Genomic DNA, 14762 nt, shown 5'->3' with positions numbered 1-14762 from the left:
GATATATTGTTTCTACATTTAAATTCAATGGTTGTCATAGCAGTACTACTATTGGAGAATTTGACAGGTAAATAATGTGATGGTTTTGAGAAAAAAATTAAATTAATCACCCAAATATTAACATCATTAACATATTTTAAGTTTATTATTACATTTCTGAATGTACTTACACAATCTAAATGGAGCAAGGGTAGTAAGACAGTCTGAGCAGACCCCACTTATCCTAATGGGATCCAACTCTCTTCCAGCTAAAATTTTTTTACGGGACATAAATTTTTATTTTAAAAAAAGTCTGCACTTTTTTTTCCATATATATGACCTCATCTTCACAAGTCAAGGGTTATTGATTCGTTACCTCGCACTAACCCTTGACATCAGTCGCTATTTAAAAGTTGGGCTCGAGAAGAAGCATATGATTGGTTTGCAGCCTGAAGCTGCAAACCAATCAGACAACGGCTTTTATAATCGGTCGAAAACAAAACTAAACAGCGACGGCATTATGATGTAGAATTTGTGGCCAATTAGTACAAGACAGATACCGTCGATTGATTTTCGGGAGTTCGTTTTGCTTGAAGAAACAATTAGACGAGGTTTTGGGGTATGAGCCGAATGAAAATGATGGATTGTCGAAGTACGTTTGTCGACTATGTTTTAACAAATTAAACAAATTAATGGGAACAACTTCGTAAGATAGCGATTTGCCACTGCCGGTTTTATTCCCAATAAAAACATCTTTTCCTTCTCTGATACATGATATCGAAAGCTTTTGGTTTTCAGTCAAATGATCGATTTGATGTTTTTCACATATTTTTTCGTCAACGGACGCCATTTTTTACTTTCTGTTTATTCCCTTACCAAACTTTCATCTGAAACAAGAAAGCCCATTGGCTGATTTTTTTTAGCGTATTGCGTCATCCTTCTTCTCGAGCCCAACTTTTAAATAGCGACTGATGTCAAGGGTTAGTGCGAGGTAACGAATCAATAACCCTTGACTTGTGAAGATGATATGACCTGAGATCTCGACTCTCACCATGCAGCCATCAACTATTCGGATGCATTCACTGCTTGGTTTGTGGCCTTCTTCATAGCGTTTTCAGTTAGAACTGCAGCAGATGTGCATACAAAATTGACAGACTGGACATTCATGTCTGCATCACAACCTACTTATATAAAACTAGAGTCCCCGTGTATATACAGTAATGCTTGCTGAAGCGATAGCATAAGACAGTGGCTATAAAAAGCCTTTGTCTAAAAACACCATAGGAGTTGGCAATTTTAACAAAAGAAAGTCTTCTATTGGCATTGAAGTCTCTCGACCGTCTGTTAACTTCAATTGTCAAATCACCTTTGGTATTAGTTCAACCATCATAGGTCTCAAACTACCAGGAAATGGAGGAAAATTCGCCTTCAGAAGCCCATGTTTTAATTTTCAGATTTTATTACCATGGCAACCAATTTTCAAAAATAATGTATATGGTTCTTAAAAGTACACATGTGAAAGATTTTAAAGGTCCATCATGACATCTGATGCTAGCCTGGAAATGGGTCAAGATACACTCAGGCACCTGCCATCCTGGAAGTAAAAAAGCAACAAAAATGAGGAAAATATACCCATTTTCAACCCCTCCTAATTAAAAAAAAATAATTCCCCAGTATAATGACAGATATCAACTTTCAGCAAACTTCCTAACCTTTCCAACAAGGCCAAATTTGCAATAGGGTCCTTGATTCCTTTTCGAGATATTTTACGTCAAAGATGCAGCATGCTCTTTTCAACTTACCGTTTAAAGTGAAAGTAGAATTGCCCGCCTAGAAGTCAAACTCTCATACATCTCACAGTCACAGTTTCGAATCCCATAAAAAGGCACTGGATCAATGTAGAATGGTCACCTCCCTATATTAATACAGATATCAATAAGAATGAAACTATTTAAATTCTATAAAATACTCTTTTAACATATTTACATTTTAACCCTGGTCACTTTAGCTTCTTATTGGCAATTCACCAGGTATATTGAGACTATACCATGCTGTTAGTTATAAACATTATCAATGTTGTTTAAACGCTTGACACAATTCCATGCAATTTTGTACATTGTTAAAGCGTTTGAATGACTTCATCTCAATGTTTAACTAAAAAGAAAACTAAGAACTGGGAATATATTTTTTCCAAAAAAACGACGAATTTTTTTCAAAAAAGCGAAAAAAAATTGTAGGGTCGGGGTTATAATTTAGGGTTGGTCGGGTTAGCGGAAACACAATATATTTTATCAGTGGCCTTATTTATATTTTGTTATTAAGATATCAATTCAAATAAATATGTTCCAGTTACTTATGACTATCAATTATCATTCATAGTGTAGAGATATCTAAGGTATGAAGATATTGTGTAGTGCAGTGGATTTTTTAAAGTGGTTGTTTTGAAAATAATTGTAATTGTTAATTGAGTGTTGAACTTAGAGCATGATGCAAAATAACCCCCCTCCTCACTACACACAAAATATTACTTGGTTTTATTTCACATTCAAGGTAATAGACATTACAGTAATTAAGAGAGCTACTGAAGCATGATATCACTACATTATATTACATTTAGTTAATTCTCTGTATAATTTATATATTAAACACTAGGTGACAATATCAGTTTTAGAATCATTGGCTGAGAAAATTTATATAGATATCAAATAATGAATTGAAAACTGTATATAGTTTAGTTTTCTGATTTTAGCTGTGATGGTGTAGAAAACTTGAGTAGTATTAAAAGTATAAAAAAAAACCCACTACGGCCGTGGGTGAAAGAAATTATATGTTTTAGGTATGAATATTGAAATCCTTCAATATTATTATCATAATGTAATTATGTTGTAGGTATCAACATTTCGTTCTGTCTAAATTGCTTCTAAATTTACAACATTTCTATCAGGTTTTCTGTTTATCGTGAAGATCGTTTATCAGGTTTTGCATTTATCAGGTCTATCGTGAAGATCGTTTATCAGGTTTTGTGTTTACATGTGTATCAGGTTTACCGTGTATCCTATCGTATTGTGCGTGCATCCTATCCTATCGTTCGTATATCCTATCCTATTGTGCATGTATCATGTTCTATCGTTTATCATGTCAAGAATAACGTTGCGGGTACTGTAGTCTTTTACCAAAATTGTAAATTTAATGATCCCTAGAGTAGGGGTTCTGACCCCAGGGTGGGGCCAAACTTAGTATATAGTATTTATGTGCAAGTTTGCTGATACTGTATAAAATCTAAATGCATACTTAGGAATAGCAGAAAAGGATGTACAAAAGATGGTGAATTTTACAACTCAGGGTTTTCACTTTAAGATGGGTCCAAATTAGTCATATTTTAATTTTGATGTTTTAATGTTAATACACCTATTATATTATGTAAAGCCTTTCATCAGTGTATGTACTTTTGAGGACAGTGAAATTTTAAGGACACATCTTGTCTTATACTGTTGCTGAACATTGGAGTTTAGCTTAGATATTCAGAACAGGATATTTTTTCTAGATTTCATAGCCCTTGGGAGTAAGTGATACTTTTTCACTAGTATTCAGGTGACCGATAAGGCCTGTGGGCCTCTTGTTTTTGTTCTTAGTAACTCTCTCTTTATCAGCGATTTTATAGAATATCACTGTGAAAATGCAATGTTTTGTTTTGCTTTTCATAACATTACGCCGTCAAGGTTAATTTTAGATTTTTTTTTTTACCTCTGATTGACCAGTTTCTATAAATGAACAGCCCGCTTATCTTTCTATATACATCAAAACGTTCAGTATGATAAATTTAGAAAAAGTCTCCACCTTTCTGAACAATGTTTACATGTTTATTTTGCTTCAAAGTTAAAATTTTACTACATATAAATCAATAAACATTTACTAAATTCTATCAATTTCTACCAATATTTTGTACGAACATGCAGAATTCAATGTAAATTTTGGATATTTTAATGACCATGTACAAAAAAATTTGAATGCAGAAAATTCCCAGTGTTTCCTTGATTTTCAGAAGATATAAGAATTTTTATCATATTCCATGTAGTTAGATTATAATAACAATATTATTTCTGTGGCTGACAAAAAGTGTCAGAGGGTGTATTTGGGCGTTAAAAGGTTTAATGCCTTTTATATTAAGAATGGATATGCATTTACACTTAGTCTAGGTTATTGAAGGAAAATATACACATAATTATATCTTCAATAATCTAGACTAAGATATGAAAAAAGTGTTAAAAATGTGATATAAAAAAACAAAAGTGTGGTTTGAGGTGGATTTTAACTATATGGCAAAAAATAATCACAGCATATACTGCCATCGATGCAGCTGCCTGAGGTATTTGAAGCAGAAGTAATAACCGTGTACATATGAACCAGGTTTTCAAAAACAGTTCCCCTAATTTTTTTCGACCTCAAGGTATGGTGCCCCTAAATACTATTGTAAATTGTTCTGAAGATTGTAACCTATCAAATTATCAACAACAAGAGATCTGCCCCTCATGCCTGCCTTAAAGGACTTCAAAGCCCAGATTCATATCAAAATCTGGTAATTAAATGCAAATTTAAAGGTTGATTTCAACATTGTATATACTAAATGTTAGGTTCAAACTGAAAATATGAAAAATTCATATATGTGTACGACACAGAATAACTAATGAAACTTGATATACAGTGGAACCCCGTTATTATGTTTTCTATTTTGTCACGATAAAATAACGTAATACAGTGGAACCCCGTTATTACGTTCCCCCTTTATTACGTTAGTCCGCATATTACGTTGGAATTTCAAAGCACAAAACCATTTCTTAACAAACCTATATAAAATAGACCTCATTATTACGTTGTCCTAAAATGCCGGGACTCGGTATTACATTGTAAAACTTCCGACAAAAACGTAATAAACCCCTAATTATTCAATAATGATTCTCAAAATAATAAGCCATTCATACCTTGACTGCCTGAGGCAGTCACCACGTAAATTTCCTGGTCTGTTTGGGGATTAGAGACGCTTGACTGATCACACTTCGATAGATCTAGCGACATCAATACAGGTGAATACCCCGTATAGAAGCCAGTGATAAACAATTAAATAATGTTTATTTAGAAATTGTACTCTATGAAATTTACTTCATTTTTCATATTTTGATAATCAAAGAAATAATTTCTCAACCACCTGCGTGTTCAGCATAGTGCGATTACCTTCGCTATTAAAACTCTATTCACGGACAGCTTTGGTACCAAACAAGAAAGACAAGATTTATCGTAGCAATGTTACAACCGTTTGGGTAACTGCTTGGACATAGGTGACTAAAAGTGTTCAATTAAAAAAATTGTTCGTTGTTTGGACATGCAGCTTGGGTGTTCGTAACTCTCGTCCATACATACACCAATCTATCAGCCGACTCGTGCACGGCATTTACCTCAGTGGATATTTTAAAATCCCTTGATGCGCACGTGATTTTAGTGCCATCATTTAGCGTTATAAATGAAATCTTCGTGCATCATTATATATTTTTTTTATGTGGATTGCGCTTAAATTGTTCTCCGTGCATGTTTATCGTTGGTGAGAAGTGTGTAAGTGTTGGGTATCGTGTGCGTTTTGTGTCTATAGTTTTGTTGTTTTTTGGGTGGGATTTTTTTTATTGTGTTGTGTATTGTGTAATTAGAGAACTGTTTTGTTATTTTTTTTTAATACGAATGTTGAATACGAACCGGAACGAGTTATTGAGAGAAATTTACATGAACGCATTGTTTTAAAGTTGAACAAAATGGCGGTCCAAACGAATGCAGAAAAAGCAACGTTGATCAAAACATCCTTATGTATCCTACACCGAAATAAAGAAAAGGGATAAGAACATGAAGAATTACGGACATTAAAGATAAGATGTAAATAAAACAAAGTATCATAGTCTTTTAAACAAAGAAACAGTAAAGATATATTCACACACCCCTTCACGGAGTACCAACGGACGATATACAATTTCCAAATGATAATTTTAACGGATTTCACTGGGAACGTTTATTACGTTGACCCCGGTATTACGTTATTTTATCGTGACAAAATGGAAAACGTAATAACGGGGTTCCACTGTACCGGGGTCAACGTAATAAACGTTCCCAGTGAAATCCATTAAAAATATCATTTGAAACTGTATATCTTCCATTGATACTCCGTGAAGGTGTGTGTGTGAACATATCTCTACTGTCTTTGTTTTAAAGACTATGACACTTGATTTATGATAAGCATTGCAGATCTGCTTTCGTTTCTGCCATTTTGTTCAACTTTAACATAATGTGTTCATATAAATTTCTCTCAATAACTCGTTCCGGTTCGTATTCAACATTCGTACATAAAACAAAAAATAACAAAACATCGTTTTTCTTATGTTATATCTCTACTACACGATACAAAACACAATTTAATAAATCCCATTCCAAAACAAACCAACAAAACGATGACACAAAACGCACATGATATCCAACACTTGCACACTTTTTTCACCAACGATAGACATGGAGAACAAACGCAATCCACTTTTAAAAAATAATGCACTATTATTAAGATCACATTTATAACTCTAAATGATGGCTCTAAAATCACGTGCACATCAAAGAAAGATATCAAGGGATTTTAAAATGTTCACTGAGCTAAATGCCTTGCACGAATCGGCCGATAGCACTGGGCAGTTTGATCGGCGTATTTATGGACGAAATCTAACAACACCCAAACTATTATGTCAAAATAACTGACAATTGTTTTAATTGAACACTACCTTTTCTCACCTAACTATGTCTAAGCCGTTATCCAAGCTGTTTCAACTGCGATACGATAAATTTTGTCCTACATGCTGTCCGTAAATAGAGTTTTAATATCGAAAGTAATCAGACGATGCTAAACATGCATATGGTTGAGAAATTATTATTTCTTTGATCATCAAAATATGAAAATTTTTATTGAGTACAATTTCTAAATAAACATCATTGAATTACTTATCACTGGCTTCGATACGGGGTATTCACCTGTATTGATGTTGCTAGATCTATCAAAGCGTGACCAGTCAAGTGTCTCTAATCCCCTAACAGACCAGGAAATTTACATGGTGACTGCCTGGGGCAGCCAAGGTGTGAATGGCTCATTATTTTGAGAATCACTATTGAATAATTAGGGGTTTATTACGTTTTTGTCGGAAGTTTTACAACGTAATACCGAGTCCCGGCATCTTGGGACAACGTAATAACGAGGTCTATTTTATATAGGTTTGTTAAGAAATGGTTTTGTGCTTTGAAATTCCAACGTAATATGCGGACTAATGTAATAAAGGGGGAACGTAATAACGGGGTTCCACTGTAATACCATATATACTCACCTAGGTAGGTTCGCCTATAAGTTGGTTGTATATTTTGTAGGCTATTTCGGAGGGATTTGACCCACTTATAAGTCGGTATAACTTTTTTAAAAAATCGGTTGACAATTTCTAATGTTTTCACCTCTGTTTCACCCCCGTTTCAAATAATATTTTGTGAAATGCGCTGATTTTCATTTTCTCAACAAATCAATTTCAATAATATACACTTAAGATGAATAAAATCATTAGATATGTAAATACTTGTACTTTATGCATATAATCTTAGAATACATGAATAATATAAAATGTCCAGTCAACATCAGTCCCGTGGGGATCTGGGTTAGAATAGGTCCTCAGTACCCCCTTGCTTGTCGTAAGAAGCAACTAAATGGGATGGTCCTTCGGATGAGACCGCAAGAACCGAGGCCCCTTGCCAAAGCAGCTGTGGCATGATAAAGATCCCTCCATGCCGTAAGCGCTGAACATAGGCCTAAATTTTGCAGCCCTTCACCGTCAATGGACGTCTCCATATGAGTGAAAGATTCTCAAGAGGGACGTTAAACAATATAGAATCCATGAATCAATCCAGTCTATGTTATTCATGATGATTGTCGGATTACTAAGTTGTTTAAAAAATGCTCTACATTACGCTGTCCAATAAAATCTTCTTAGAACTCGCCTACAAGTCAGATATAGAGTTTTGGACCAATTTTTAACTCCTTAAAGGCGAGTACACACGGTATTATTATCCTTCAGAATAATACAGCCAATTTCATTGTTTGAGGGCTGGTCACCTGGAGGGAGACAATTCGTGATGTCTACCTCACACGCAGGGTGACAACTGTGTTGTCTCCTTTTAGAAGATAACTTCTAATTGCACAAGTGAGAAAGCTCTGTAAAAAAATAATTGAAAATATGCGGGATTGTAAATCATAAACTTCAGAGTCAACATTAACGATCACAAATAACAATTGAGAAGAAATATATTTCCATTCTAATGCAAATTTTGCATTTCACTTGATGTTTATGTTTTTGTAAATACGTTACGAAATGTTTACCTTTGAGGTTATGGTTTTGCGTCATTCTACTGTGACCTCACAATTGAAAGCTTTCTCTCGTTTAACTTTCTCAAACCTCAATGTTTTGCTTTCGTTAACATATATAATAAATGTATGACATTGAGTGTAAAACAAAATAATGTATGTAGTTGAGGGTAACATTGATTTCACCCCTCGAAAACTATTGAAAAATTATCAAAATTTTCTGCAGAGAAAGTTATTACGAATTTGTTGATGTTTTAAATAAAAAAAGATACATGGTACAAGTCAATAAATGTGTGATAGTTTTTTTAACGTTTAGATTCTTCAGAATAATAAAACTATTATGGACTGTTTAGCAGGGAGACATCACAAATTATCAGGTCTGAGTATTATTAGAGCATTATCGCCCTCGGGTGATAACCCTACTAAGACCTGATCATTTGTGATATCTCCCTGCTAAACAGTCCATAATTGTATAATGTAATGCAGAAAATTGTTCTCCCCTATTTGTCTTTGTATCTTTTATATCTCTCTCTCCCCCCCCCCCCCCCCCCCCCCCCAGCGCGCTAACAGTGTGGGGATGGAGTGTGGTATATTGGAATCACCATGTCCGTCCTGTAGACATGATTTTGTCCGTGCATGTTCTAATAAAACTAGTGCATGGATTTTTCTGAAAATTTGTACACTCATTCCTCACCATATGAAGATGTGCACCTGGTATTTTCATTTTAATTGGACAATTTTTCTTCAATTTACAGGCTTTTTTTCTACTTATGGGACTTTTGTCATTTTTTAAACTAAAAAGAGTACAGTGGAACCTCGTTAGTTTGGACACTTTGGTTCCCAGCGAAATTGTCCGGATAAATGAAGCATCCGGATAACTGAATCACATATTTTTTATTTTTATATAAGTAACCAATATGCTTACTTTATTGATGCACAGTGAATTAAACACATTCTATCATTGGATTTAACCATTTGCATTAGTAAATAAATCATGATGTTAACATTTACCGTATTTTGCCGAATATAATACGCAGTGGTGTTTAATACGCACCCCCCACTTTGAGCCTAAAAGTTGGTGAAAAAACGCACTTCGGGTGTATAATACGCATCAAAAATTTTGACCAAGCGGTAATCTTTATTTTATACTTAGTGTTAATTTTCACTTAATATTTTTGCAGAAATAATGAATTCTAAACAACGCACAATAATTTGCAAACTTTTTGAGATGAGGTCTACATCGCGGTAATCTTCAATGAGAATCTTCAGGGAAATATCAACCCGGACAAGCCTGTTCATTTCAGCAAAGCACGAGATTTTGTAGCATTAAAGTCTTAACTGACTGTTGAAACTTAAAATCAATCAAATAGCCGATGTTATAAAAATAAAATTAAACAATTAAACTATCGCTTATTTTACTGTAATCCTCACACCATGGTAGGTACAAAGATGCAAATTATCAACTCCTCGTTAACTACGATGACTATTAAAATGTGTGAAAAAAAATTTTGTTAGGTATTTCTTTACCCGGAGGGGGTATCTAACAAAAGCACAGTGTACACAACACTGCATGGCTTCGTAAAACACACGCTCGCGCTCTGGGCACCCTCTCAGTAATTATTTCTTTTACGCAAGAATAGTTATTTCAAAGATTCAAATTAGTATTTCATTAAAAATTAGGCCTATTCATAAAACTTACAGTAAACCAACTTTTAGCAAGTGACAAAATTATTTTCCAACAATTTTAGCACGTGACAAGGCATTATTGTGTACACATGCTTTCAATAATGGCGGCATGCGATGTAATGAATAGTCAGATCCAATGCAATTTGATTGGCTGTTTGTTTCATGATAATTGAATTATTTAGATATTGTAAGTATATATATCACATTTTCTGCAATTTTACGTTTCTGTAGTAATTTTCTAGAGGTCTAATTTTCTAGTTAATAAATAGGTGAACGTGAAAAGGCGTACAGTATCCGAAGCCTTGGTCTTTGAGTGAAATATTACACTACTTTTAAATTGCCGAGTTTCATCTGGAAAAAAGGGTCAAAAACCTATTGTGGTATATAATACGCACCCCTTTCTGGCACAAAAAATTCTCTAAAAAAAAGTGCGTATTATATTCGGCAAAATACGGTACATGCATTTCAAAGCTCTAAAATTGAAATGTACGTGTGCAGTGTATTTGCCTATGTTTACATTGTATATGTATCTTAACACTACAAACAAATATACAAAACTGTGTACCGTATGCACTAAAACAAGTAATGAAGCATTATATGTAATTATAAATAAATAAATCATTAGTAACTAACATAATCATTTACACTTCAAACATTTCATCACACTTTTACTTCTTAAAGAGGCTGGCCATTTCCGTCTGTCACGATTCATGGGTTCGGCGGTCTGTCTAAACAATATTCATCGTCCACAGTTGATTTAAGAATTTCATGTTTGTCATGTCGGTTGACAACATTCTTTAACCAAAATTCCCTCTGCCAGAGTTTATATTTCTTATTCTATAATTATCCAAACCAATATCAGGAGAACAAAATCATTTAAGCTCGTAATATCAAGACCTACTACTGCTTTAATCTAGTCACACGCACCTACATATATTATTTTCATGAGGCGATAATAACGGAACAAAACTTGGGGGAAAACAACATTACCGGTACATATAAAATTTAGTTGTCATTTTCCTTAAAATGGTAATTTTCTCACTTCTACCAGAGTTTAAAAAATTGAAAGCAATAAAACTCTACAACATCGTAACAAGAAACAATCGTACACAGGTACATTCTACATGCGTGACATTCTAAACATTAAAAATTTACTACATATACATGTGCATGAACATGCATGTATATTTTACGCCAATCAGTAGTATAAAATCCAGAATCTAGAAGTATAATTTACACTCTTTAGATTTGAATAAGTCGATATCAATTTACGAATCAGTATAACTGATATGTGTAGCAGTTCAGCAACAAAAAATATCATTACGGCATGATGTTTAATTTATTTTGAAATACTATTAGGCTATTGATCAAGATTAGAAAATAATACAAATCTTATGTGCAAAAATTGGCAATACAATGTCTTGATCAGCACGTGCTATCTATAACTGACATATCATCACACACCACCTAATTAAAGGGAGGTGTTGACGGGGTACAGGTAATCGCTTCGATTCGACAGCTTTGCTTGTTTTCTTTATAATTTACGCCTTGCTAAAATTGTCCGACACAGACCTTCCCTTAAAAAAAATTACCGTCCGGATTAACGGTACAATTTTCAATGCATTTTAACGTTTTGTAGTAAAAAATGGCTGTCCGGATCCAAATCGCGAATTTCTGGATTAATGTTGCAAAATAACGTATAAAAATTCCGTTCCCTAGAAAAATCGTCCGGAAGGTGAAGCGTCCGGATTGATGGCGTCCGGATTACCGGGGGGATGTTCATACTCTAGCAATTTTTAAACCATGAACCAAATTAAGAGAAATGATAATAAACAATTAAATTCTCTGAAAATAAAAATCCTATTTATTAACTGGTTTGATCTGAGGAAGTCTGTTTTTATACGCCCGTCATTAGACGGGACGTATTATGTTATGGTGCTGTCCGTGCGTCTGTCTGGCTGTTGTCCGTCCGGGGTAATGTTTTACAGACTTTTTTTCTGTAAGGGATGCATGTGCAACTTTGAAATTTGGTCACAATATCTCCCTCAAGAATTGTAAGAGTGGGTTTGCATTTCAGTTGGATTGGTCCATCCTTGACCCACATTAGGGCTATAAGTAGGTCAAACAGTTTTCCTGAATTTTTTTCGTTACAGATACAGATATTGCTCTGACATTTACACATAAGCTTCCTTTCAGAGGTATACAAGTTCAGTTTGCATTTCAGCTGGATTGGTCCGTCCGTGATCTACATTAGGACTAAAAGTAGGTCAAACAAGTTTCCGGGCTTTTTTTCATTATGGATACAAATATTTCCCTGAAATTTAGTCAGAGGTTTCCTCTTGGAGGAATACAAGTTCAGTTTGCATTTCATCTGGATTGGTCCATCCTTGACCTACTTTTGAGCTAAAAGTTGGTCAAACAGTTTTCTGGGCTTTTTTTTCATTACGGATACAGATATTGCCCTGATATTTAGTCAAAGGCTTCCTCTCAGAGGAATACAAGTTCAGTTAGCATTTCAGTTGGATTGGTCCATCCTTGACCTACTTTTGAGCTAAAAGTAGGTCAAACAGTTTCCCGGGCTTTTTTCCATTACGAATACAGATATTGCCCTGAAAGTCACAGGCTTCCTCTCAGAGAAATACAAGTTCAGTTTGCATTTCAGCTGGATTGGTCCATCCTTGACCTTCTATTGGGCTAAAAATAGGTCAAACATTTTTCCGGGCTCTTTTTCATTACGGATACAGATATTGCCATGGTGTTTAGTCATAGGCTTCCTCTCAGAGGAATACAAGTTCAGTTTGCATTTCAGCTGGATTGGTCTATCCTTGACCTACTTTTGGATTAAAATTAGGTCAAACAGTTTTCCGGGCTTTTTTTCATTCCAGATACAGATATTGCCCTGATATTTAGTCAAAGGCTTCCTCTCAGAGGAAGACAATTGCATGCAGTTAGCATTTCAGCTGGATTGGCACATTATGACCTACAGTGCTTTAAGGGTAGAAGTAGGTCAAACATTTTTCCAGATTTTGATTTTTGGTATGGTCACATGTATTGCTCTGAAATTTAGTCACAACCTCCCTTTCAGAGAAATACATAATCAGTTCACATTTCAAACATTTCAACTTAATTGTTGCACCATGACCTACTTTCGGGTTAAAAGTAGATCAAATGGTTTCCTGGACTTCTTATTATCGTAGATAGATATTGTACTGACATTTTGTCACAACCTCACTCTCAGAGAAATACATAATCAGTTCACATGTCAGATGGATTGGTGCACCATGACCCACTTTAAGGCTTTTCTATTCAGAATGTGTGTTGTATCAATTCAGAGTGCACAATATGCTTCCAGGTTGAATTTCACTGTCCAACTTACGTATATTGTACTGTTTGCAGTACTCTTGTTATCCATTATAGTGTGCTCCGCGGAGGGTATTAGTCCCAAAAGGATAGTTCTAGTTTACCCTGAATTGATCCTTTCAACACATTTCATTGAAAATTCATAGACAAACATGTGATTTAGATGTTAAAAGATGCACTACATTACTTCCTTTTGCACATAAATTTTGTACTTTAGATTTGAAATAAAAGCAAAGCATGTACATTCACGTGTGTGCTGATGTCATTCAACATGAATTCGTATCATATACTAATAGTATGAATTTCATTATGTTTGCATCATATATTAGAAAGTTATGGTGATTTTGAAACCGTCCAATCAGAATTTAGCACATGTGGAAGCATTGATAATTTTGACCATAGCACTATATGTTAGGGGATATGATAAAAAACAGCAAAAACAATATTTCCCCGACACGATGTGTTTGGAGACATAAAAGAAACGGAGCAAAAACAATTTGTCCCTGATAGTATGTGTTTGGGGACATAATAATGATAAGAAGAATAATAAATGGAGGAAAAACAATGTTTTCATGGGCATATTAAGAAACAGAGTAAAAACAATGTGTTCCCAAATTCTCTTTGAGGAACGTAATAAGAAGCATCGTTTGGAGAACATAATCATGAGAATATTAATATGTACATTATTTGTGTTTTAAGGAAGAGTTGCTATTGGTGTTGGTGACAGCATGATAAGACTATGGAATATGAACAATGCAAACAATACATTTGATGTCACTCTTCTGTGGCAGGGCATAAGGTCAAAGGTCACAGCAGTAAGTCAGGGATTGGTTTTCTCATTAATGCTTAACTTTTTATTGTATTATTTATTACCCTTTCATTCTGATATATTCATTCAAATGTAAGCATTGTATCTTCCTGCATTAGTGATAAATCAATTTCTTCATTTAGCTCTGCTGGCATCCAGTGAGAGAGGGCCACCTGTGCTTCGGGACAGATGATGGACGAGTTGGTGTGTTTGATACCTTATCTAACAAGTAAGTTTCCTTTATCACTTGCATTATCATTCTGGCCATTCATTTGTATACTGCATAAAATACTGTATACAGGAAATTTTTTTGCCTCATATTGTCATACACCCGTCTAAAACGAGACATATTATGGTATAATGGTCGTGTCCGTCCATTTGTAAACTTTTAACATTTTCGACTTCTCAAAAACCACGGGGCTAATTTCAGCCAAACTTGCCACAAAGCTTGCTTTGGTAAGAGGATTCAAGTTTGTTCAAATGAAGTGCCACATCGTTTTTGAAGTGGTG

The 14762-nt window shown here is 34.5% G+C and overlaps 1 protein-coding gene and 1 long non-coding RNA gene across 2 annotated transcripts in view; one reads left to right on the top strand and one right to left on the bottom strand.

Moving 5' to 3' along the window:
* LOC125682083 (gem-associated protein 5-like) overlaps positions 1-14762 on the top strand; it is a 311122-nt gene that overhangs the window by 36388 nt on the left and 259972 nt on the right. The window contains exons 7-8 of the mRNA XM_048922476.2: positions 14144-14259; positions 14396-14481. Of these exons, the coding sequence (XP_048778433.2) occupies positions 14144-14259; positions 14396-14481 (202 nt within the window). The remainder of the gene's footprint in view (positions 1-14143; positions 14260-14395; positions 14482-14762) is intronic.
* Positions 1421-2218, bottom strand: LOC130051800 (uncharacterized). Its single transcript, XR_008800054.1, has 2 exons — positions 1692-2218; positions 1421-1573 (listed from the first exon to the last, which is right to left on the bottom strand). It is a non-coding gene; the product is annotated as an uncharacterized LOC130051800 (long non-coding RNA).

The sequence above is a fragment of the Ostrea edulis genome, chromosome 2, assembly GCF_947568905.1.
Source record: "Ostrea edulis chromosome 2, xbOstEdul1.1, whole genome shotgun sequence".
Classification (NCBI taxonomy): Eukaryota; Metazoa; Mollusca; class Bivalvia; order Ostreida; family Ostreidae; genus Ostrea; species Ostrea edulis.
The sequence above is the reverse complement of the archived record's forward strand: the minus strand, read 5'-3'. Positions and strand labels throughout refer to the sequence as shown.